At 34.8% G+C, this 27,922-nt stretch overlaps 1 protein-coding gene across 1 annotated transcript; it reads left to right on the top strand.

The window, feature by feature from the left end:
• Positions 1–1,545: 1,545 nt before the first annotated feature.
• tmem170b (transmembrane protein 170B) lies at positions 1,546–23,909 on the top strand. The gene is made up of 3 exons (XM_073822478.1): positions 1,546–1,784; positions 15,631–15,801; positions 19,434–23,909. Exons 1-3 carry the CDS (start codon positions 1,628–1,630, stop codon positions 19,562–19,564), a joined length of 459 nt encoding a protein of 152 aa, XP_073678579.1. The 5' UTR covers positions 1,546–1,627; the 3' UTR covers positions 19,565–23,909.
• Positions 23,910–27,922: the final 4,013 nt, after the last annotated feature.

Raw genomic sequence — 27,922 nt, 5'->3', positions numbered from 1 at the left:
TTGATATTTAACTATACAGTCATATTATTTTATATAGAAGTTGGACTAATTTAAACCATAAACATCTAAACATCATTATTGTTATCAATAATAATAACAATGAAAGGTTATTGTTTTATTATGAATAATATTTAATTATTTAATATTGCAGACTACAATTATTTTATTATTATTTAGTATTAAATATTTAATTGCTATTTAAATATACAAATTCATAGTTTATATATAATCTGGTTTAATTTAAACTATGCATAATTAAAGCATTATTATCAATAATATTTATAACTAAAAATGGTTTTGTTTTTCATATGCTGTTATTTAAAAGTACATACATTAAAAATTATTATTATTATTATTATTATTATTATTATTATTTATAATTATATTAATAATAATAATAATTTGTATTAATATTAAATATTAAATTGACATTTAAATATACCATGCATAATCTAAAATTATTTAATATTGCATACATTACTACAATTATTTATTATTATTATTTATTATTAAATATTTAATAGCTATTTAAATACAAATTCATAGTTTATGTAGCCTATAATCTGTTTTAACTTAAACTGTGCATAATTACAGCATTATTATCAGTAATATTAATAACAGTAAAAAAGTTGTTTTATTTTTAATATAATGAAATTATTTAACATTACATAAATTACTAAAATTATTACTATTATTGATATTTAAATACACAAATTCATGTTCATATGAACTCAAACTGCACAAAGAATGATTAAAAATAACATTAATAACAATAGATTTATTAATATTAATTAATTATTTAATATAAAATAGCTAGAATTATAGTTGTGATTAGTAGTAGTATTTATTTACTATTAAATATGTAAATGACTTAAATATACAAATTGATATTTATAGCATCTGGTTTAACTTAATGCATTATTAAAGAATTATTATCAGTAATATTAATAACAGTAAAAATATTATAAAATTATTTAACATTACATAAATTACAGAAATAATAATTATATAATAATAAATATTTATATTTAAATATACAAATTCATATTCTGGTTTAACTTAAACTGCACTAAGCATTAATTAATAATATCCTTAATAACAATATATTTATTAATATTTAGTATTTAATATTAAATAACTAAAATTACTGTTATCATTAGTAGTATTTATTTATTGACTTTTTTTTTTATTTATTATTTAAATTGACATTTAAATATACAAATTAATATTTTTACAGCATCTGGTTTAACAGCCTATAGCATGCTACTCTAAATCGAGTTTATAATTGTACTTTCTCTCTCTCTCTTTCTCTTAATTCTAAATTCACTACAGAATGTATTCAACTTATATTATTCATTCATAAACTGCTGTATTCGCTCGTAATGTGAATGTGACGTTCACCTCCCTTTAAGAGCACTGCGCCTTTAAGAGCCATGCAGAAGCGCTGGCTTGTGTGTGTGTGCGCGCGCGCGTGGATGTGTGTGAGTGAGAGAGTGCGTGTGAGTGTGTGTATGTGTATGTGTGAGTGTCAGCCGTACCCATCATGGCCCCTGAGCAGCAGCTGATCAGACGGACCGCCGCTCTGCCATCCTCGTCCAGCGAGCAGCGGCACCGGTGAAGAGGCTCCATGTGTCCCCCATCCTCGGTCAGATATCTGAGCAAGAGGGCCGCGCTCCAGCCGCCCAGCGCGAACATGAATAGGGATTATTCCATTAACCTATCGGTGCAGCAAGTGCTCAGCCTGTGGGTCCAGGGCACGGTACCGACCCTACAGCACTTCACAGGTACGTTCACATGAGGAGAAAAAGCCGGTGAAACGGGCTCTTGTGTCTCATCCAGCCGCGGGCACACGCCTCTCCACACCGGCCAGTCTATTGTACCGGCAGACGCACGATCAGCTGCGCGCATCCCATCTGAACAAGGTCACACTTCACATCACACTAACTGTGTGCTTATATGCCAGATTATTAATGTGGAATGTTTAGTAATGCATGCATTATTACTTAATACCTATTGTATTATATAGTAAGTGTGTATTGCCAGTTCCTTACATGATACAGCAATACTACGGTACTTTAATACAGCCTACTATGATACTGATTAACATATTCATCTGTTAGTATTATAAAAGATACAGTGTTACCATTATAAAGACGATTTTACTTTGGAACATTTTTGTAAAGCATGCCAAAGCACTTTTTGTAAGGGTGACAGCTTTTGTAAATAAATATTGTAATCATTTAGTATTAGCTATAGTATTGCATATTTGACATCTGTTACATTATATATAGGCTATTAAGTCAGCATTGTCAGCGAACTGCATCCTTTACATGGCATTGGTAATACCATAGTACTTTGATATGTAGCCTGTTATAATACTGAATGATTACCAAATTCATCTTTTGTGCTTTTTACATCATAGTAATGTAACGATACATAGTATTAACATGGTAAATAAGGGGAAATGGCACAGTTTTACCTTGGAGCATGTTTTTAAATCATGGTAATACTGTGGTAATGCAATAAGGACGTTTAGTAAGGGTGGCAGTTTTTGTAAATACAATTAATATGGTAATCATTCAGTATTTTAATAGGTTATATGTGACCCTGGACCACAAAATCATTCTTAAGTAGCAATACATTGTATGGGTCAAAATGAGTATTTTGTCTTTTATGCCAAAAATCATTAGGATATTAAGTAAAAATGTTCCATGGAGATATTTTGTACATTTCCTACTGTAAATATATCAACATTTAATTTCTAATATAATATGCATTGCTAAGAACTTCTTTTGGACAACTTTAAAGGTGGTTTTTCTCAATATTTAGATTTTATTGCACCCTCAGATTACAAATTTTCAAATAGTTGTATCTTAACCAAATATTGTCCTATCCTAACAAACCATACATCAATGAAAAGCTTATTTATTCAGCTTTCAGATTCAAAAATGACCCTTATGACTGGTTTTGTGGTCCAGTGTCATATATATCAAATATACTGTACTGTAGACACTGTAAAAGTTGTGCTTGTCGTACAGTAGTGCACTAATGCATGCAGCTGGTCTAAAGTGAACCTATGAAAAGCATTGTGCCACTCACTCATTAATCTTTAGTTAATCTTGAGTCATTGCATCGTTTCTGGCGGCTCTCTGCTTGTGTAGTGGAGTAATCGTTAGTAATTACCGTCACCATATTGGTCTCCACATGATACCGCGCTCGTGGGCTTCTTTTGTGCAGCATTATACAGGCTTTTGCCTTGTAGATTGTGTGCTTGCTCTGATCACGCCACCGGTGACATATTTGAGTCATATTTGAGCTAGAGCAGGCTGTGTTAGTCAACACCAACACTGTGTAAAAACCTATTCAGTGTCAAGGGTGTAACCTGCTATTGAAAAACCACCCCATATCTTCCAAAGTATAGTTCATTTCCTTTTTAAGCGTCCAGATAAGGTAGCTACACCCATAATTGTGTGAACAACTACAGCAAAAATATTGTATTTTTCATGTGTATTTATGTTTTCATATATGTGACCCTGGACCACAAAACCAGTCTTAAGGGTCATTTTTTTTTTAAATTGAGAGTTTTACATCATCTCAAAGCTAAATAAATAAGCTTTCAATTGATGTATTTGGCCAAGATAAAAGTATTTGAAAATCTGGAACCTGAGGGTGCAAAAAATAAAAAATTAAAAAATCGCTATAAAGTTGTCCAAGTGAAGTTTTGATATATTTACAGTAGGAAATTCACAAAATATCTTCATGAAACTTGATACTTAATTTATCTTAATGTTTTTTGGCATAAAAGAATTTTGACCCATACAATGTATTTTTTTTTTGCTTGCTAAATATACCTGTACTACTTATGACTGGTTTTGTGGTCCAGGGTCACATATTAGTGCTGTCAAATCTATAATAATATTATGAATACTCACGATTAATCCCACCTAACATTACAATTAAAACAAAAATATATATATATTGCAATAAATTCCGGTTCAGTCTTCAAATAATGTAGAAACAACAAAAAGACAGTAAACTTTTAATATTTGTAAATTTTTTTATGACTGAAGATGAGTATCACTGATACTAATATTACTAAAGTCTAGATAAATTCCTAATTTTCCTAATATTTAACCATTGAATATAGCCATTTAATATTAAAGTATAATTGACCATTCGCAAACAGCTTGATTGACAGGTGATCTGACCAAGTGTGAGAGCTCTCAACTTTAAAATGTTGTCATTTTTTAAGAAATTCAAACAATGAATACCATTTTGTGGCTCTTAATAGATCATTTTTTGTTCTTTACTTAACAAACAAAAAAAAACATGAATGAACATCAGAACATATTTTTAATTTCAACTACAGAAAGATGCCAATACACACAATTTTTCAAGTTTATTTCCACCAAAGTTACTCTCACGCCTGCACATCAGAAAAGACTCTGTTTGATGTGGACATAAAGATGTTCTGAGTCTAAATAAATGCACTTCCTGTCAAGAAAAAAAAGAGACAGAAGCTGCACTTATAAGTGGGGTGGCCAAAACTCGCCCTGCCCCCTGGTTTAACTGCGTTAAAGGATTTATTCACTTCCTGAATAAAAATTTTCTAATAATTTACTCACCCCATGAGTCATTCTATCTTCTCTCACAAAGAAAGTTTTTTGAAGAAAATATTCCAGGATTTTTCTCCATATAGTGGACTTTAATAGTGCTCAATGTATTGAAGGTAAAAAATGCAGTTTCAATACAGCTTCAAAGGGCTCTAACCGACCCCAGCCAAAGAATAAGGGTTTATCTAGTGAAACGATGAATATTTATACACTTTCTAACTACAAATGCTTATCTTGTCTAGCTCTGTGATGTGCATGCATACTCTGTGCACTCTGGTTCAAGACAATTAGAGTAAGTCGAAAAAATTAACATCTCATTTTCTCCTTCAACTTTAAAATCGTCCTACATCTCTGCTTTGTCTAAAGGGTGTTTGATCTTCTTTGAAAGTTCACTTTGTAAACACTGGATCTGTATTTCTACAGCGACGTAGGGTGATTTTGAAGTTGGAGGAGTAAATGAGATGGGAGTTTCTGGACATACCCTAACTGTATTGAATTTTCCTGTGGAACTGGGCTACTTTAACACTGTTGCCCCGGGTTGTTTTTAATGTCCGCGGGTTGAAGTTACCCCAAAACGTAATATTTCAACATGCATTTTTACCGTTTTGTTGTGAAAACCTGGCAGGCCTTCCAAAGTGCACAGAGTATGCATGCCCACCGCAGAGATAGACAAGTTAAATAATTGTAAATTGTACTGGTATTACAATTTATAAGTGTACTGTTTCAATACTCCTTGGGACTAAATTGGCCCACTTTCTAGTATATAAAAATATAATTTTAAGCAGGGTGCGATTTGCCGGGGGGAAGGGGGGGATATTCCCCCCTCTGGTCTATGCATCCCTGCTTCTGCTGAATTATTTTTATCCACGGTGGGGACAAAACGTCCCGCGAAGCCGCTCCTACGTCCCGATCTAAATCAAATTATTCGTGATACGCGCTTTGAAGTTGAACGTTCTGAATCAAATGATTCGCGATCCGATTGGAGTGCTTCGAAACAGTGAATCATTTTGAGACGCAGTGGTTTACGGATTCGGAATTTCCAAAAAGCTCCGTTGATACTTTGTGATATAATATAAAAGCAAGACCACAAGTAAGTGGATGGTACTGGAAGTCAGCATGAAGCATTTTTAGGGAACAAGTGTAAGCCGGTTTTATGGTGCATGAGGCACAAGACACGCCTTTCACTTCCGAGATTTGGACAGATTATAATTTCTGCAATCTCGTGGACATCTGGTGTGACGCAACACATGATGCAACTTGAGAGAGAATTGCGCGATAGGTAGCATATGAGGACTGATGAAGTAATTCACCCCCCCCACAAAACCCTCTGTCATTATTACTCACCCTCATATCATTCCAAAGCAATATGCTATTTGTTTCATGTCATCCGAAAATAAATGCTGAAGAAGTTCTTTGTGACTCTTCCCTAAATGAAAGCAGTTAAGAGTGACCACAACATTCCAGCTCCAAAAAGTACCACATCTATTTGTAAATCTATTTGAGTGAGTAAACAAAGCCGGAATATTAATTTCTGTCTGAAGAACATGATAGGATGAGGTTGCACATCAGCTGTGGCTTCAATCCCCCATCAGAACAGATCATCAGTCAGAACGTCCACCTCAAAAGCCCTCGCCACTGACAGAGACAGCTGTGTTCAGATGGCTCTTATGCAGTAGACATCTCTCTTTGTGATGATGTGAAGGAATAGCACAGGTGCAGAAGCAAAGAGACTCAAAGAGAATGCATGAGATTATGACAAACTCCCACTCGGGAGGAAAGTTAATGGCGTTTCCTGTTTTGGTCACTGAAACAAGCCTATTTAGTCATTTCATTTCCTTCTGCTGTTTAGGGAGGAGACAGACTTCTGCCTACTTGGCAGTTGTTTGTGCCTTTGGGTGATCAGTGCGTTCTAAGAAGCTTCCAAAACATCATTATGAGGGAGCAAATTAGATGTTGTTGTATTTTAACTAAATCAATACTGTAAACACTATTGTTCAAAACGTTTAGGGTTGCATTTAATATTGTGGAATATTATTACAATTTAAAATAACAGTTTTCTATTTTGAATATATTTTAAAGTGTAATTTTATTCCTGTGATTTTTTTTAGCATCATTACTTCAGTCTTTAGTGTCATGTGATCCTTCAGAAATCATTCTAATATGCTGATTTGCTGTTCAAGAAACATTCTGAAAAAAAGTTTGTTTTTTTGGGAACCATATTACATTTTTTTTTCAGAATTGCTTGATGAATAGAATGTTCTAAAGAACAGCATTTATTTTAAAAAGAATAAATAAAAGTATTTATTTAATGGCAGTGTGCATTACAAGAAAACATATTTCTGAGTTGTGCTTTCATGTGAAAGACTGGCTATTACAAAGGGGTTGTGGGCGTTTAAAAGGGTTCTTTCTCAAGATCCTGTGGGTTTTTTAGTGTTTTATCATCTGCCAGACACGGCTAATAATAATATGTCATTTTGATATCTTAATAATCAGTGGCTGAGTTTCCTGCATGTGCGGGAGTAGAAACTTTTCACTGTCATGAAAACAAAGTTTTAACTAAATTAGCAGTAGAGATCTCTGACGTCGCTACTTGTCATTTAGTGATAATTATCTCAATTAGACCTTGTTTTTTTTTTTTTTTTTTTAATTCAGTCCTGTTTATTGTGGTTGGCCACAGAGTTAGATAGTGCTTGATGATGGTAGGCTTGTTTATTTGCATGTTTGCTTAATAGGAATAAGAGGTTTGGCTGTTAGTATGTGCTGAACATCATTATATGCTGATGCTGAAGAACATTGTTCCTCGCTGTGTCCGTTGACAGCTTGACAAAAGAGTTTTTTTGTCACCTCGGAAACTGCTTTGTTGACACGACCAGCGCCCAGGGTGGTTAAAAAAAGCTTTTCACAAGTTGAACGCTATATATATTGAACCCTCACACTTTTTCTTTGCAACAATATGACCTTCAAAATATTGCCTGATGATCTATGTTGTTGTATAACTGTTAAACATTTTGGCAGATTTTTGACTCAAAGTTGATTCTGTGCTAATTAGATATATTGGTTTTATCTGTATATTTAAGTAGCAAATGAGAATCCATAAAGGCTGATTTTCCATTTTGCATTGGTTAGATTCAGAGGGGTCAAGGATTAGTTTATTCCAAAATTGCAATTTCGTGACAGTTTACTCACCCCTATGTCATCCGAAATGTTCATGTCTTTCTTTCTTCAGACATAAAGAAATACTTTTTTGAGGAAAAGCTTGCCAGGATTTTTTTTCCATATAGTGGACTTCAATGGTGGCCAACGGGTTGAAGGTCCAAATTGCAGTTTCAATGCAGCTTCAAAGGGCTCTAAACAATCCCAGCTGAGGAATAAGGGTCTAGCAAAATGATTGGTCATAATCTAAAAATAAATAAATAAATAAATAAAATATATACTTTTTAACCACAAATGCTTGTCTTGCACTAGCCTGACTTCACACATTACGTAGTGATTTTGCAAAGAGTACCAACCCAGTGTTTACAAAGCAAACATGCAAAGAAAGTCAAATGACCTTTACAAAAAAAGTAAAACAATGACGTTTGAAGGAGAAAATGAGGTTTTTCGCCCTACCCTACCTTTTTGAATCAAATGCGTGAAGTCACATATGACAGAGCTAGTGCAAGGCCGGCATTTGTGGTTAAAAAGTATATACTAGGGGTGGGCATAGATTAATTTTTTTAATCTAGATTAATCTAGATTAAATCTTGGAATTAATCTAGATTAATCTAGATTAAAATGGCTAATTTGAATTCTGCTGAAGGCATTCAGAATATGTGTGCTACCCAAATAATGACTAAAAGTAGGTCTTCGAGAACGGGCCAGGTGGCGCATTATCTCCTGTTTCCAAAATGCATCACAAACTGCTTGACAATTGCATTTACAACATAATTACCTATACAAACTTGTGTAACCAAGTACTTCTGCGCAAAAGGCTGCACGACGTGCGCGTTGCCGTTAAATACACAGACGCGCACAGGCATGGATAGCCTATCTGCGTGCATAGTCTTCCATTAAACTGCGTTGCTTTTAGAAGCGTCAATTCAGTTGTTGAATATAGTTTAATGTCTTTATTTCGGGATTATCAAAGTAAATTGTAACTCAAACTTGAGATTTTACTGGGGCACAGCAGATTTTCACTGGGGCACGTGCCCCAGTAAAAAGGGTCTAGCAACACACGCATCTGCCCTGAAGCGGCTTCATAGCTGCATCCATGTTTGCACGTCTCATTTGATGTGGTAATTTCACAGAAGTTGAAGACTCGTTCTCGCCCCCTACAGTGCAATTCGACTAGGTATACGTCATCCGCGCTAAAATATCAAGGTGAAAGTCATCATAGCTTGCGTAGTATAGACCCAGCTCCCAACCCAACTTTGAGAATAGATTAACGGCGATATTTTTTTTATCGCCCGATAAGAGTCTCACGTTAACGCAGCACGTTAACGCCGATAACGGCCCACCACTAGTATATACATTTTAATTTTTTTTTTAGAAAATGAGTCTGACGGATCATTTTGCTTGATAAGACCCTTATTTCTTGGCTGGGATTGTTTAGAGTCCTTTGAAGCTTCATTGAAACTGGAATTTGGGTCTTTCAACCCATTGATCCCCATTGAAGTCCACTATATGGAGAAAAATCCTGGAATGCTTTCCTCAAAAACCTTAGAAAGGGTTATCCACCTCAAAATCTAATCACTAATCACTTACCCCCATGTCGTTCTAAACCCATAAAAGCTTTGCTCGTCTTCGGGACACAATTTAAGATATTTTGGATGAAAACCTGGAGTTTTGTGGCTGTCCCATTGACTGACAAGTAAATAACACTGTCAAGGTCACGAAAAGTATGAAAGACGTCGTCAAAATAGTCCATCTGCCATCAGTGGTTCAACCATAATTTTACTAAGCTACGAAAATACTTTTTGTACACAAAGAAAACAAAAATAACAACTTTATTCAACAATTCTTCTATTCCGCGTCACTGTAGCTCAATTTTGGAGAGTATCCACTGGACGCAAACGGCGTATTCTGTTCTGTGTCAGCCACAAGACACAGATATGTTTTCTACGTTTATTTACACTTTTATTCGAACAAAGACAACATATCCGTGTGACGCAGCTGACAGAAAACAGCGTACGCTGTTTGCGTCCAGTGGATACTCTCCAAAATGGCGCTACAGTGACATGGAGGAGACGTTATTTTTGTTTTCTTTTCGTACAAAACTATTCTGGTAGCTATGGTTGAACCACTGATAGCAGATGGACTATTTTGACAAAGTCTTTTATACTTTTCTGGGCCTTGACGGTGTTATTTACTTAGCAGTCAACTTGGGACAGCCACAAATCTCCCAGTTTTCATCGAAAATATCTTAAATTGTGTTCCGAATACAAACAAAGCTTTTACGAACTAAGCTTTTTAGAACGACATGGGGGTAAGTGATTATTGACAACATTTTCATTTTAGGCTGGAGTAACCCTTTAATTTATTTTCGACTGAAGAAAGAAAGACATGAACATCTTGGATGACATTGGGGTGAGTAAATTATCAGGGAATTTTAATTCAGGAGTGAACTAATCCTTGAATATCATTTATTAAGTTGGGTGTCCCACTTAGATACCATATTTATTATGAAACCATCATATTTAAATATATGGTACTTACTTTAGCTGTACAATAATATTGTTAGTGCATTTGTATCAATACTGAGTGCATTTTTCCCCAGACTGTCATTTGCAAGATTTTAAACAAAGCAAACCACTTTTGCTCCATCAGTGTTTGAAGAAACATTTTTAGGCAATCATACGCTATGGGAATAAAAAGCTGTGCCTTTAGCCCCGATATCCTTACCCTATATCCTTTAGTGAGTGAAATGTGAGTCTGTGCGTGTTGAAATAATGACTAAGTGTCTCTGTACCTGGTAATGTGGGTCAGTTGTACACTTAAGGAATGCTTTCCATCAACATCATTGTCTGTGTTTCTGGATCTCTTGTGCTTCAGTATTACTTTACTAAAGTCTTTCTCAGTCTCTCTCTTAGTTTATTTGTGTTAAAGTGTCTTCCTTTCTACATCTCAGTGCTGAAGTGTCTGTTGTCCAGTGTTTGTGTGTTATGTGCTTTTTGTTTGGCTGAGGCAGTAGGCAGTGCCACCTCACTCCTGGCACAGCATGGCTCTGAGGCTTTTGTGTCCGTCTGCCTCAGTTTACTGATAACACAGTTTGATGGACATCTCACTGTGTTGCTGTTGTTAGTCTGCTTATAGTGAGGTGTGTGTGTGTGTGTGTGTGTGTGTGTGTGTGTGTACAGTTTAAACACTTCCAGCACAAAGGCCTTTCTGTCTGGATGTTACGTCTCACTTATCATGTGAGTGACAGCTCATTGCTTAATCAATGCATTGTGTTTGTGTGTCAGTGTTTAGTCTGGATTACTGAGACATAGGTGTCATTACACATAGAGTTGAAGTCAAAAGTTTACATAGACCTTGCGGAATATGCAAAATGTTAATTATTTTACCAAAATGCATGTTATTTTTTATTTAGTATTGACCTGATTAAGATATTTCACATAAAAGACGTTTACAAATAGCTCACAAGAGAAAATAATAGTTGGATTTCTAAAAATTAGCCTGTTCAAAAGTTTACACACACTTGATTTTTAATACTGTGTTGCTACCTGAATGATCCACAGCTGTGTCACAGACTGTATCTTCTGTAGCTTCTGAAGAGCAGTACTAAATGAAAAAAACTTGATATTTAGGCAAAATAAGGAAAATCTACACATCTTCATTCTGTTCAACAGTTTACACCCCTGGCTTTTAATGCATGTTTTTTTTTTTTTCATTTTGAGGCATGAGTGAGCGTTTGAACCTTCTGTAATAGTTGCATATGAGTCCCTCAGTTGTCCTCAGTGTGAAAAGATGGATCTTAAAATCATACAGTCATTGTTAGAAAGGGTTCAAATACACAAAAATGCTGAAAACCAAAGAATTTGTGGGGCCTGAAGGATTTTTCTGAAGAACAGCAAGTAGTTTAACTATACAGGACAAACAAGGGACTCATGAAAAACTATTACCTAAAAAACAAACACACACAACTGTGGATCATTCAGGTAACATAACAGTGTTTAGTATCAAGTGTACGTAAACTTTTGAACGGGGTCATTTTTATAAGAAATATCTCATTCAGATCAGTACTAAATAAAAAACAGTACTCATATAAAAGAGGAACAGAAAACCGTGCTCGAATCGTTCCTTTGCAAGAAGGACATTTTTGCTGTTTTGCCGACTGGATACGGCAAGAGTTTAATCTATCAGTTAGCTCCGCTGGTAGCTAAGCGTATGGGGCTCACACGGTGTATTGTTGTGATTGGCCGTGGCGTTATCCAATTGCGTGCAGTGAGAGTTTCAAATGCACGCTTGGTGCCGCCCCTCGAGTTAGGTCCTTTTCCTTGCTCGATGCCAGACCCTTAATCTTAATAGATTAGGGTCTGGATTTTTTCCAGGCTAACGGAAGACTAGAGTAATAGCTGCTGAAAATTCAGCTTTGAATCACAGAAATAAATTAAATTTTAAAATATAGTGAAATAAAAAACTGTGATTTAAAATTGTAATATTTCAAATGTCTTCTTTCTTTATTTTCTTTAATATTACTGTTTGCAGCCTTGGTGCACATAATAGTCTTCTTTCTAAAACAAAAAGAATCCAAATGTTTCAATAGTAATGTGTGTAGATAATATATATATAAAAAGTGTTGAATTTACAAATGTATACATTCTAAGGTTCTAATAGCATAGCATCTCTTCATGCTTCAGGGTAAACAAAAGCTCTAATCAGCACTGTATAGCATTGCATGTGCAAATATGCAGGTTGTTATTTGACGTGTTCGCTTTGACATGTTAAATTACGGCTGTCGGCAGTATTTCTGCTTGAGCGTGTGGTTTCTCAAGCATTTCTCATTTATGTAGAGCTGCATTTCCCAGAATTCATGACAACAGCAGTTTGATAATCAGTTTTGTTGTCAAGCTAAGATGCTCATCCATGTTCCTGGAATCTTCTGGAAGGCTCCAGAGCCATTTTATTCTGTCTCTCTGGCTTTATCAGCTGAGCCAAACTGCCCATTTACTCCCCTCAGAGCTGTGTGGACAAGACACTTAAATAATAACAGTCTCCAAGCCCATGGTGGACAGAGAGAGGTATATGAAGTGTGAAAGAGAGAGAGTAAATGAAAGTAGAACAGACAGTTTATGAGAAAGTGAGGCTGGAGCCAGTGAGAGAGTATTTATTGAGCTTCACTGTTATAAGTACGGTGCGTTCTGCTCTGTTACGATGTGTTCTGACTCGAGAATCTCAGGAGTATGTCTTCAAATACAGGCGTATTTGGTCATGTTGACTTTAATGGAGTTTTCATTTATTTAATTTAATTTGTTCCAAGGGTGCATATCTGTACAGAATTGTCATTTTTGTCATTTTTAGCCAATACATATCATGTGCACCACATGTGAAATTGTTTAAACATTTTTTAACTGACTCTTTCTTTTGTCTCGCTAAGGCTAATTTCATTATTAACATTCTATGTATTCTAAACATACACAATGCCATGTTTGTGCATAATAGGACAAAATTGACTGGAAATGACACACAATGAAACATTGTTTATAAATTATATTTACCTTGATTTGTTGGGGTCAGTAAGATGTTTCTGAATGTCTCTTATGCTCACCATGGCTTATAAATACAGTGAAAACAGTAATGTTTAAAATTACTGTTGTGATATATATTAATTTCTGTGACACAAAGCTGAATTTCAGCAGCCATTACTCTAAACAAAATCCAAACCCACATGGCCCTGTGTGAAAAAGTGTTTGCCCCCTAAATTTAATAACTGGTTGGGCTTGGGCCACCCTTAGCAGCAACAACTGCAATCAAGCATTTGCGATAACTTGCAATCAGTCTGTTATAGCGCTGTGCAGGAATTTTGGCCCACTCATCTTGGCAGAATTGTTGTAATTCAGCCACATTGGAGGGTTTTTGAGCATGAACCGCATTTTAAGGTCATGCCACAGCATCTCAATAGGATTCAGGTCAGGACTTTGACTAGGTCACTTCAAAGTCTTCATTTTGTTTTTCTTCAGCCATTCAGAGGTGGATTTACTGGTGTGTTTTGGATCATTGTCCTGCTGCAGAAGTTAGCTTCAGCTTGAGGTCACAAACAGATGGCCAGACATTGTCTTTCAGGATTTTTTGGTAGACGGCAGAATTCATGGTTCCATTTATCACAACAAGTCTTCCAGGTCCAGAAGCAGCAAAACAGCCCCAGACCATCACACTAGCACCACCATATTTTACTGTTGGAATGATGTTCTTTTTCTGAAATGCTGTATTACTTTTACGCCAGATGTAATGGGACACACACCTTCCAAAAGTTCAACTTTTGTCTTGTCAGTCCACAGAGTATTTTCCAAAAAAGTCTTGGGGATCATCAAGATGTGTTCTGGCAAAACTGAGATGAGCCTTTATGTTCTTTTTGCTCAGCAGTGGTTTTCGTCTTGGAACTCTGCCATGCAGGCCATTTTTGCCCAGTCTCTTTCTTATGGTGGAGTCATGAACACTGACCTTAACTGAGGCAAGAGAGCAGTTCTTTAGATGTTGTTGTGGATGAGTCGTCGCTACGCTCTTGGGTTAATTTTGGTCGGCCGGCCACTCCTGGGACGGTTCACCACTGTTCCATGTTTTCGCCATTTGTGGATAAAGGCTCTCACTGTGGTTCGCTGGAGTCCCAAAGCTTTAGAAATGACTTTATAACCTTTTCCAGACTGTTAGATCTCAATAACTTTCTTTCTCATTTGTTCCTGAATTTCTTTGGATCTTAACATGATGTGTAGCTTTTGAGGATCTTTTGGTCTACTTCACTTTGTCAGGCAGGTCCTATTTAAGTGATTTCTTGATTGTGAACAGGTGTGGCAGTAATCAGGCCTGGGTGTGGCTAGAGAAACTAAACTCAGGTGTGATAATTCCAGTAAAAAAAAAAAAAAAAAAAAAAACTTTATTTAAAACTGCATGTTGTGTTTACTTGTGTTATCTTTGATTAATATTTAAATTATGTTTTATGTTTATCTGGAAGGTGGCCAACACTTTTTCACACCACTGTAACTTTTATAGAAAGGTATATAACAAAACATGGTCAGGTCAAAGTGTCAACTCAAATTTGTGGTCCCAGTTTTATTGGTACTCCACTGTATGAAGATTTTTTGGGTATAATTTATCACAGTTTACTTTATTTTGCTATCCTCCGTTACATAAATTAACTGTAGTGTCCTGCACCCACTAGGTGTAAAAATATAAAAATTATATATGGTGTCTGAATAATTTTTGGTTTGACTGTATATATTAGTGGAAAAATGATTGTAAGTTATCATATTTTGAGATTAGAAGGCATTTGAAAAGTAATTCATATACAAGATTAATATGACCTTATAACAAAAAGTTGCAGTCTTGTGTGTAGTGTGTAACCCTGAATTCGAGTTTGTTAGTGTTCCTTTAACAGCGGTTCCTCACAAAGCAGTTCCTCTTCGCTCATAAAAGCAGAAGTTTTTTGTTTGTTTGTTTAATTTAAGAAATAAGACCATACAAGAACAAGGATGCGTGTTGTATTTTCTTATTAGTTGATTTGACAGCAACAAAAAATCATAACTATTAATGATTTCCACAATTTTGGTTTGGAGCATGCTGCTTTTGCAGAATCTTGTATGTTTACTGTGCTTTGCAATCTATTTCCAGTGTGAATCATCAGTATTAACCGCTGTAGAGTAAAATGCAAAATAGCCATTTTTTCACTGAGATAACTGGCTGCCAGTTGCTGAATGAAACACGCGGCTGACATTCACGCATATGCTTCCTGAAAGAAATTATGCTCATTTGCATTTTTGGAAAGCAGCTAGCTTTCTAACCGGTTTGTTGTCTCTGTCTCTGTGTCTGTGTGTTTTGTCTGCAGAAATGTGGTACTGGGTGTTCCTGTGGTCTCTGTTCTCGTCTCTGTTCGTTCACAGTGCCGTGGGTCTGCTGATGTGTGTGACGCTGCAGCGCCATAAGAGAGGACGGCTCATCACAGTAGTGCTCATCAGCGTGGGGTTCCTGGCCTCTCTCACCGGCGGGGTCATCACCAGTCAGTACTCGCTCACTTCTGCTTTTCGTATCAGCCTTTGCGGTCAAAGCAGTTTTAGAAATAAGTGTGCATGGTCTTAAACCCAATATAACATTGTTATTATTAAATGTCCCTGGCCATTTGCACATGCACAGTTTTGTGTCCGTAATCTTCAGTCATTAAAAACACTTTTTCACTCGCACAATGTGGCTATAAATTATTTATTTTCCAACTAGATTTTTACATTTTCTGAAGTAAAAGTAAGTGATGTTTGCTCATGCATGATGCTAGTGTGTTCTGGGAGACTGCTAGGCAGTTGCTAGGAGTTCTTAGTATTTTAGTGAAAATCTTGTAAATAATTTGATGATTTGAATAATTAAATAAATGATAATTGTAATAAATGTACCAAACTAAAGTTAAAGTTTTAATTTGTGAAGATCATGTTCCATGAAGATATTTAGTAAATTTCCTGCAGTAAATATATCAAAACTTAGTTTTTGATTAGTAATATGCATTGCTAAGGACTTCATTTGGACAACTTTAGAGGCGATTTTCTTAATATTTAGATTTTTTTGCACCCTCATATTCCAGATTTTCAAATAGTTGTGTCTTGGCCAAATTTTGTCGTATGCTAACAACCATACATCAGTGGAAAGCTTTTTTTTTTAGCTTTCAGATTATGTTTAAATCTCATTTTAAAAAATTGAACCTAATGACTGGTTTTGTAGTCCAGGGTCACATTTAGCTGAAAACCAAAAATGAAGTTTATTTAATAATCAGAACACAAATAAAACTCTTTAAACTCTTTAAACAGAACTCTCTAAAACTCATCTTTCTGTGGTTCAAACACTGATTGACTGATTACATGAGACATGATACAGTTTAGTAATATGTACTGATTCCTTCAACATACCTTCTGATGTACATTCATGTTTATTTTGTACTGTAACTAGTAGTAAAGAGGTAGAGGTGATCTGTTCGCTTTCCAGTTAAACCAAGGGATCGAACGATCTGTCCTGTAAAAAATTACATAAATTACTAAATAAACTTTTACACTTTCAGTCAGTGATTTCAGACCTCCAGAACTATTTTGGCTGAAACTCCAGGCTGAAAATCTATTTTTAGATCAATGTTTTTGGTTGCCAAAATTTTGGTGCATCACTATAAAGTAATATGTCACAGATGTTTCACGGACATTGGGCAGGGTGTCAATGAACTAGCTGTTAGCTTTACTCCAGTCAGACACAAATGGAGTTTGACTCCATTTATATATAGCCGTACGCTGTAGTGCCTGTTCCCAGAGGTCTGCTTTATTATTAATATGGATTTTGCAGAGAGAGAGAGAAAGATAGATAGATAGAGAAAGAGACATTTACCATTTACTGAGAGACACATCACACAAACATTACTTGTCACACACAGTGGCTTACATATACATTGACCTACACACAGGCTTTTAGACAAACAAACTGAATCATGTCAGTTAGATGTCTATTTGGAGAACATAAATCACTGAGCCAGGCTAAAGTGATATCAGTCTAGAGATATTTGGTTATTTTCTATAAGTACGACTCTCGCACCCAAAGAGGACCCTGACAGCACATTCATCCTTTGAATATTTATATTAAATGGATTGGATTTGATTTACTTGCAAATAAAAAAAAAACTCATTTTTTCAGTAATTAGCAACTTGCCTGCTTAATTGTAAGAGTCAGAGAGAAGGTAATCTGGTATCTGCTGCTAATCTTTGTAAAATCCTGGCTGAATTTCGCATTAGTCTGAGAGTCAAAATACAAGCATATTACATAATCCTAAAAATACAAAGGATAATATTTGGTGACTTAATTGAACTACAGAGAACATTTCAAATTGGCCTTACTTTTAAGCTCTTAAGGCTCCAGAACTGAAGTTGATTTTACAACAGACACAGTCATAAAAACACCTCTGTTTTTGTTTCAGATGTGTGATTTCTCAAAGGAAGGTTTGTTTTACCTGAAGGTCTCTTTGAGGTTATGTGTCATTTAATTATCAACCTTGCCTCAGATGTTTCTTTTCAAATCCTTAGAACAAAGAACAAATAACGAGACACACTATAAAAAAACATCCCTATCAGCATAGCAACCGCCTAGAAATGCCCTACCAACCACCCAGTTTCTGTCCAGTCTTTGTATTTTGCTTAGTAGTTGCTGTGTATTTACTGTGTAAATAATTCCACATCAAGTACCTTATTATGTAATAATTTTATAGTTTTTGATATTTCAGATTTATAAAACTCTCACAAATTATATATGGCATAGCAACCACACAAGACACCCTAACAATTCCATAGCAACCAGCAATAAAACCCTAACAACTGCACAGCAGCAGCCTAGCAAAAAACTAGCAACCACCCAGAATACTCTTTCAACGGCATATCAGCACCTAAATATTTACATGGCAAAGCGACACCCAACAACACCCCAGCAACTGCATAGCAACACCCTAGAAACCACTCTGAATACCCTACCAAATATAATACAAGTATAGCAGCACTCTAGTAAACTTGTAGCAAAACAACACCCTTAGCATCCACCCAGAAAGCCCCAGTAACTGCATAATAACACCTTAGGAACCACATAGCAACCACCCATAGCCAACTAGCAACTTCCTAGCAACTACCCAGAATGCCCTACTCACTGCATAGCACTGCATAACCTCATTGCAAAACAGCCTAGCATTCACCCATAACCCCCAAGCAACTTTATAGCAGCACCCTAACAACCACCCGCAGCTGGCTAGCAACTGTATATCAACCACCCAGAATACCCTACCAATCGCATAGCACCACCATAGTAACTTCATAGCAAAACACCATAAAATCCACCCAGAATACCCCAGCAACCGCATAGCAACACCCTAGCAACCACCCACAGCCACCTAGCAACTGCAAAGCAACACCTTAGCCACCACCCAGAATACCTTAACAAACACATAGAAGCACCCTGGTAACCTCATAGCAAAACAACTCCCAAGCATCCACCCTGAACACCTCAGCAACTGCTCCTAGCAACCACCCACAGCCACCTAGCAGCTGCATAGCAACACCCTCCAACACACATACTATGCAATTTTCAATTAAGCCTTAAGGACTTCATTAGTTGGATCAGGTGTGTTTAATTAGAGCTGCATCTAAACTCTGCAGGGCTGCGGCCCTCCAGGACCGGAGTTTGACACCCCTGATCTACCCAGAACACCCCAGCAACTGCATAGCAACACCTTAGCAACCACCCATAGCCACCTAGAGCCTGCAGAGCAACACCCCAGCAACCACCCATAGCCATCTAGAAACTGCATAGCAACACCCTAACAACCACCCAGAATACCCTACCAACTGCATAGCAGCACCCTCGTAACCTCATAGCAAAACAACACCCAAACATCCAGCCAGAACACCAGAGCAACTGCATAGCAACACCCTAGCAACCACCCACAGACACCTAGCAACTGAATAGCAACACCTTAGCAACCACCTAGAATAGCAGCACCCTATCTATCTGTCTTTAAGCTTCACATTTTAGACTAGGCATTCTTAAGCCAAAATCAATGTTTGTCTACAGTCTTTCAGTCTTTTAGTCTATCTATTTATATGTGAATGTTGATGTCTCCTGTCTCAGGTGCGGCAGTAGCAGGTGTGTACCGTGTGGCAGGGAAGGACATGGCTCCTCTTGAAGCTCTGGTGTTCGGGGTGGGCCAGACCGCTTTCACCGTCATCATCTCATTCTCACGGATCTTGGCCACTCTCTAAACAGACTGAAAGCACCATTGACTGAAACACCCAACAGCCAATCGGCCGGCAGAAGAGCCGGGGTCGAGGTGAGTGGGCTTAAACCACAGAGGTTTGGCCAGCGGTACAAAAAGATGAGCTTTAGGAGTCAGTTATGGCCAATGGACCACTATATGACACCCTCTGAAATGGCACTCTTGGAGAATTTAACATTTTGAGAAGCAAAAACAGCATTATAGGCCAATGACTGAAACTCAATCAACGTGCCAACTCCCTCAATGGAGGATTAAGATGAATCTACGGATGTCTGTTTGTCTTTTGTTAAACAATTTATTTTGTTTTTGCACATGGATCGCTTCAGCTTTATGTAAACTGGGTGGTTTTGGAGCCGTAGCTGGGCTGTAACACCAAGATGGATGCATCAAAAACATCCTCTAATAATTTGACTGTCTGTATGTCTATATGTCCTCAAACATTTTCTCATTTTGCTCAGCTGAACGGCCCGAAACATTCCTGTTTCTATTATGGATGTCACTCTGGTCCAGCAGTATTACCACATCCAGTTTTCTTCTTCCACTTTGCACTTTCTGCATTTTGAAAACTGTCTAAAAGGTGTAAGATCTGCAGAAGGTACAGTATGCTGGGATGCAATATGGACGGTTTAGGTATATCTGCTCTCTTATAACCAACATAAATTTATCCATAATGGAAAAATGCCTTATAATAATATGGAAACACATAATGGAACATCAGTATGTATTTTAACTCTGGTATTTAATCAAATGTCAGTTTTAAAGCAAAGTATTCAACAAGAAGTATTTGAAAAGCCACTATGGCCTACAACGTCTTGTTCTGTGTTGAGATGTGATGTAATTCGCCAACTGCGATTATATCATAAGCACATTTTAAATCTGATCTTGTCCTTGTACAAATATTGTTATTTCACAGTATTTAACGTCTTCATGTATAATCCATTTTATCCAGCATTACTGTGGCAATACTTTCCCTGCTCGAATATGGGGACTTAAACCTCAGGCCTTAAAAGACATGAGAGACTCTTTCGTCCTGGACTCGTTCTAAACAGTTTGAGAGGCTGGTGTATGGCTGAGTAAATCAAGGGGTTATTTTCTCCTTTGGCATCAGTTTAACCAGAAAAATGTGTTGTACTTGAAAGCTCTTGTGTGGAAGTGCGCACTGATGCCATAATGAAAACTTGTGGGTGTTTGCCAACAGACATGTGAAATTGCACTGGTAATATTTGCCTTCCGTAAGTTTCCCTTTTCCTGATGAACTTCACCAAAACAGTATGAAGTACAGTCCTGGAAGGAACAGGAGCGAGTGTCCTGGTGTTAAAATGTCAGTGTAACAGTTCAAAATTTGCTTAAACTCAGTTTCAGGCCATCCATGATGTAGATGAGTTTGTTTATTCAGATCTTTAGAAATTTTGCATTACAACACTTTGCAGTGAATGGGTGCCGTCAGAATGAAAGCTGATAAAAGCTTCACAATAATCGACAAGTAATCCACATGAATCCATTCCATCAATCAGCGTATGTTGATGCTTGTAGGAAACAAATCCATCATTAAGATGTTTTTAACTACAAAATATTGCTTCCTCCAGTAAAAAAGTTGTCTCATCTGAATCAGGAGGGAAATATGCACAGATCAAACACCGTTTACAAGCAAAAACAGTCCAAAATGGTTCTAAACAAATGTGTTGGAGGATGGGCTTTTTGCACTGTGGAAAGCATTATTATAAATTATGGACTCATATTTTAGCTGAAAACAGCATTTTACAGTTGAAATAGCTTATTCATGGATTTATTTCTCACAAACACATGGCTTTTCAATTCATAAGGTGTTAATTAAAGTTGTGTGGATTACTAGTGGATTGTTGTTATTTATTAGCTGTTTGGATTCTCATTGTGACGGTACCCATTCACTGTAGAAGATCCATTGGTCAGCAAGTGATGTAATGCTATATTCCAAATCTTTCCTGATGAAGAAATGAACTAATTTACATCTTGGATAGACTGAGGGTGAGTACATCTTCATTTTGGGGTGAACAATTTGTTAAAATGGAAAACGTGAATGGTGAACAGTGGAGTGTGATGACAGCGGTGTGTTTTACGATACCTTACTGCTGCCACTGGCTTTATTATTGAAGAAACGTTTCTAGTTTTTCTGTTTCCTTTCATGAACACCATGAATTTTGATGTTTTAATGCTAATACTAACGTAATAGTTGAGGATCATTTGATTTATTGTAAATTTGATTTACATTTGAATGTTAAATGTATTTTTTTTATATATATTGGTAGCACTTTCTATGAAGCTTCATATATAAAATGCATTATGAAGGTATTCAAAAATATAATATACAGAATAATCAGTCACCAAGGCAAGAATCACTGTTAATATTGTATTTGAACAAACTAGTATTAAATTATGGACTAGAATGATAACTTTTTTTTACCTAGTGTATAGGAAAAATGGAAAAAAATTATAGCACTGAAATTTTGTCACAAAGCTTTGCAATAAAAACAGAATTTAATGCATTATATGACGTTATGCTGCTTTATAACATTTCAAACTGTACCCATAAATGTGATCCAAGACCACAAAACCAGTCATAAGGGTTTTTAAATTGAGATTTATACATAAATAAGCTTTCCATTGATGTATGGTTTATTAGGATAGGACAATATTTGGCCGAAAAACAACTATTTGAAAATCTGGGAAAAAAAAATAAAAAATCTAAATATATTGAGAAAATCGCCTTTAAAATTGTCCAAATGAAGTTCTTAGTAGTGCATAATACTAATAAAACAATACATTTTGATCGTTTTGCAGTAGAAAATTGACAAAATATCTTCACTGAACATGATACTTAATATCTTAATGATTTTTGGTATAAAAGAAAAATTGATAAGATTAACCTATACATTGTATTTTGGGCTATAAATACAATACTACTTAAGTCTGGTTTTGTAGTCCATGTTCACAAATAGAAGTATTATAATGTGTTAAACTTATTTATGAATCCATTACATCTGCTTCATTTATAATGCATTATATATAGGCTTCACAGATGTTCATATTTTTCAAACAAGAACAAACTCATTTGTATTCGGTTTGCATCTGATTTAATTATTAATTTAAAGTATTATTGACTTTTTTCATATCGTGACAAACGCGGTTTCGACTTTTAATAGATATTCAATCTCTTCAATTCTGATGCCAAACTCCACCTGTTTATTACTGTGTTAGGCATTACAAAAGAGCATATTCCTAATGTTTGCATTTTAACAGTTCATTCGTGTGTGACTGTTGTCAAAATGAATAATGTCTGATTGTTCGTTTAAAACGCTGTATTTTATGAAACAAGTGAAACTTTGATTCCTTTTGCTTTATTGTTCTGTTGTCACTGACATAATGTTTATTTAAGCCAAAGTATTCCTTATCTCTTCAGCTTTAGGACTTTTTTAATTGAATATGATTTTTATGAATGACTTTTTTATATTTGTGTTTTTGCTTGTCAGATTTTTCAGCACTGATTTTTCATTTGTTGATACTGTGAAAGACTTTCAGACTTTTTTTTATGTGTTAAGGTATTGATGAGGGTGTTGGATGTAATGGCTATTTACTTATTTCCAATCTTATGCAACCAAAAGTTCACTTTCAGTACCAGACCAGCACTGCAGAGGGCGTCAGTGTACTGTGAATGAGTGTGAAATGCATCCTGCTGGCAAAAGGAAACTGATTGTATCTGTAGAATTATGCAGGGCTGATGTGTTTTTTCATAATTTATGAGGGATTCTGTGAGCTAAAAAAAGAGTAACTTTTTTGATTATTAATATAATGTATTCACTCTGTAAATGATTCATTTGGAAATTCATTACTGAACTATTCAGTACTGTTGTGTATTCAGAATGACATACTACCATGCTATTCATACTATTTTTTTGGTTAGTATTTTTGATTTGTTTTACAGAACAGATATCTAAACAGTGTAATAGTAAGATAAATAAGATATTACGTTTTGTTTAAAAATTATATCAAAATTAAGGTGAGTTAAATCATGACAAATAAATAAAAATAACAATAATAATTAGTGCTGGGCAAATATTAATCACAATTAATCACATCTAAAATAAAAGTTTTTGCGTACATAATATATGTGTGTGTACTTTGTATATTTATTATGTATATGTAAATACACTCACATTTAAGAAAAATATGTTATGTTTATATATGAAATATATTTATATATGATATAAAACTATACATGTAAATACATGTGAATATTTTCAAAATATATACTATATGTGTCTTTAAATATACAAAATAAATATACACAGTACACACACACATATATTATATATGCAAAAACTTTTATTTTGGATGCGATTAATTTTGATTAATCATTGCCCAGCACTAATAATAATAATAATAATAATAATAATATTAATAAAAACATACACATTCAAAGATATTTGTTCTTGTTTTAACCATACATTACTTGTTTTTATTTTTATTTTTATTATTTAATTAATTATTATTATTTTTAGTATTATTTATTTTTATTTGTCTGGAAATCAAGACTTGATATCTTATGTTATTTTGCTTCTTAAGTTAATACATCTTGATTTAGGTAAATAGTAAAGAAAAAAAAAATCTAAATAACCAGAATGGGGCTAATCTTATACTTGCAACTTAATGATGTGGTGTGACTACGTTTTGTAGCAAAATTGTTACATGCTGCATACACTTTCACATTTATTACTTTTTTTTAACAAATAAATACTGTATGCAGTGTGTACTGCATAGTATGCCATAAGCAATATGCTAGTATTCCATTCTGAACACAGCCATACATGTTCTACATTGTTTTGACAAAATGTTTTGGATTTAAGTATATCAGATAAATTAATTTTAACTGTGTTTATTATTTATTCAGTCCACGTTTGTAGAGAATGACAAAACGTTAAAGCAACTGTATGTAGTTGTATGTATTTATTTTGCCACTTTGGAGCCCCCCAGAGGTAAATGAGCGAACTGTCGTAATTACTGTGCCGTAAAGCATTCGGCCTTTTCCCATTGAATTTCGTACTAGTTCACAAAACTCTTACAAACTTCAGAAACAGACGTTCGAGGAGAGAGCGGGAAGAAACAGAAACCATTCGCCCTATAGAAGTCCGTGTACCACCAGAATGATTTTGGAACGGATATTTGAAGGTAAACGAAATAAAACTTACAAACAGTTGCTTTAAATTGTAGAGCAAAGGAAAGATAACTAGCTAATGTAACGCCATATTTGAACCTATCGTGTGTTTAACATGATTAGCATGATGAACCGTTTGTGTCAGTGTTGAGTGAAGCTGTAGATGTGTTTTAGTGTGCTACCCGTGTATGTAGGTGTGTTTGAGTGTATTGAAACACCTTTACCGATTCGTGATGGAGTGTTTTCTCTTTCCAAGAAGGTTTGATTGATTCTGATGTTTTGGTGAAGTTTGACTGAGCAGAATTGTTTTGAAATACTATACTTTTATAGCTGCCTTGAAGATTATGGGTTACTTTATCTCTGCATAAACCCTATAATGTCTCTTTTTCTTTCTTTATTTTTGTTGAAGTAATAGAAAGCTTTGCTTTTTGTTGTTTTGCACAGTTTTGAGGGCCATAAAACCAGTTTAGCAGCTGGACTGTCCACCAAGAAAAAGATGAGAATTGTATGTTTATGGGTCTGGCTTCCGGTCTCATTCACATCCAGCTATTTTTAGCTGTGCAAAACGGTTTGTTTTGCTGCTTGATATTGCAAACCGATGTGTGCATATTATTTTAATGTATTATGCTAATTATAAGCACACTGGTTTGTAGTGCAAACAGTTTTACCATTTACACCACATTGTTATTTTTCTATAGCGGATAATGAACCGGAAGTCTCACCGTGTTGAAGTAAAAGGACATAAAGTGGACATCCTTATGACCCAATCATATTCAGAGCTGCTGATTGGTCAGTTGATGTCTATTAGACATGGTTGAAAGTCTTATTTTGAGTTGAAGATGTGCTATGAATGGATGGTAGGATTTCAGGCCTTGGAAATACTTGAGATGGAGAATATTGCAATACAGAGACATGGTGCGACACATCTTTGACAGACGCTGCGTTTGTATCCGCTGTTAACGTACAACATTCAACCCAGTCAAACGTTTGCCTGTCACGTGTCTGTACCTCAGTGATTGCATGCAAAAATGCAACTCCTCTCAGACTCTAAAGTGTGCAAATGGATTTCTGACAATCCTTGTTAAATGCCGCTCCTCAAGAAGCGGCATGTGTAGATAGTGTATGATATGTTCTTTTTTTAATTTTGTATGAGCAAACAGCTGTGCTTTCCAGCACCTCTATTTATGTACAAATGCTCCTCTGTAACACACTCTGCGGTCGGTTGAAATAAAAATGTTTTGCAGTAAAAGTCGCCTTGTGGTCATCACTTACTGAGATTAAAACTTTTTTAAAACCGTAAATATATAGTTCTATTCTACGCAACAATACAAAAGTTTGGGGTCCGATTTTATAATGTTTTTGAAAAACTCTTCTGCTCACCAGGGCTGTATTTATTTGATACAAATGCAGTAAAAACTGTAAAATTGTGAAATATTTTTACAATTTAAATTTGAATGTGTTTTAAAATTAATTTTATTCCAGATATGCACAGCTGATTTTTTTCAGCATCATTATTCAAGTGTTCAGTGTCACATGATCCTCAAGGAATCATTCTAATATGCTGATTTACGGCTCAAGAAATATTTCATATTGTCAGTGTTAAAAAGAGTTTTCCTTTTTTTCTCCTGGATTAACTAAATTAATTTTAAGTTAATTTAAAAGTAATTAATTCATCGTTTATTTATTTATTTAATATGATTGTATGGATATACTGTCACTTTTTCAAACTATCAATTTATAATTTCTTATTTATATTTATATTTGCATATAAAATATAGAAAATGTGAAGATTTTGGATTTTTTTTTAAACTTATGCTCACCAAAGCTGGATTTATTTGATAAAATATGCAGTAAAACAGTAATTTTGTCAAATATTTTAAAATAACTGCTTTCTATTTGAATGTGTTTTTTTTAATTCATTTTATTTATGTGATGCAAAGATGATTTTTAAGCATCATTATTCAAGTCTTTAGTGTCACATGAAATCATTCCAATATGCTGATTTACTGAAACATTTCATATTAGGAGTGTTAGAGTTGTGCTATTTTTTTTCAGGATTTCTTGATCAACAATTTAAGATTAATTCATCATTTATTTATTTATTTATTTATTATATTATCGTATAGATAGGTGTACAGTCACTTTTTAAAATTGATGCTTGCTTTCTTCTGAATAAAAGTCTTATTTTATTTTTTTATATATAAAATCTTACTAACACAAATCTATGAATGTAAGTGTAGAATTTATAATTTCTCATTTATATTTATATTTGCATATAAAATATAGAAAGTGTTTTAACTCCTATGCTCACCAAGGCTGGATTTATTCAATAAAAATTGCAGTAAAAAAATATTTTTTACAATTTAAAATAACTGCTTTATATTTGAATATGTTTTAAAATTATATTCCTGTGATGTAAAGCTGATACTGTCACTTTTCCAAATGAATGCATCCTTCTGAAAAAATGTCTTAATGTCCTAATTGCTGTAAACAGTAATGTTGTAAATGCTTTCTATTTGAATGTGTTTTAAAATTAATTTTATTCCTGTGATGAAAAGCTGATTTTGCATCATTATTCAAGTGTTCAGTGTCACATGATCCTTCAGACATCAGTCTAATATGCTGATTTACTGCTCAAGAAAGATTTCATATTATCAGTATTAAAAGAGTTGCTATTTTGCTATTTTCTTCCCCCAGGATTTCTTGATGAAAAAAAAAAAAAAATGTGAAAGTGATTAATTTATCATTTATTTATTTATTTATTTTTTTATTATCATATAGATACACTGTGACTTTTTATTTTTTTGCATCCTTGCTACTTTAAAAGTCTTATTTATTTATTTTTAAAAAATGTAATACTACCTTAAACCTATGAATGAAATTGTACAATTTATTATGTCTAATTTATATGTACATTTGAATATAAAATATAGAAAATGTGACTCATCAATTTTTGTGCATTTTATGTTTGTTTTATTATTAATTTTTTTTTATTATTATTAATTTAGTCTGTATTTTCTTTTCTCTAAATGTGTTTTGATCCATTTTGACTGATTGCCATCAAACCTTGACTCAGTGTCTGGACAATAGTCTGGTTTTAATATAGTCTTGGCTGACATTTTATCTTTATGGCTCCGTTTTGCTAAATGCAGGGTG

This window comes from Garra rufa, chromosome 17, assembly GCF_049309525.1.
Source record: "Garra rufa chromosome 17, GarRuf1.0, whole genome shotgun sequence".
Taxonomy (NCBI): domain Eukaryota; kingdom Metazoa; phylum Chordata; class Actinopteri; order Cypriniformes; family Cyprinidae; genus Garra; species Garra rufa.
The sequence above is the reverse complement of the archived record's forward strand: the minus strand, read 5'-3'. Positions and strand labels throughout refer to the sequence as shown.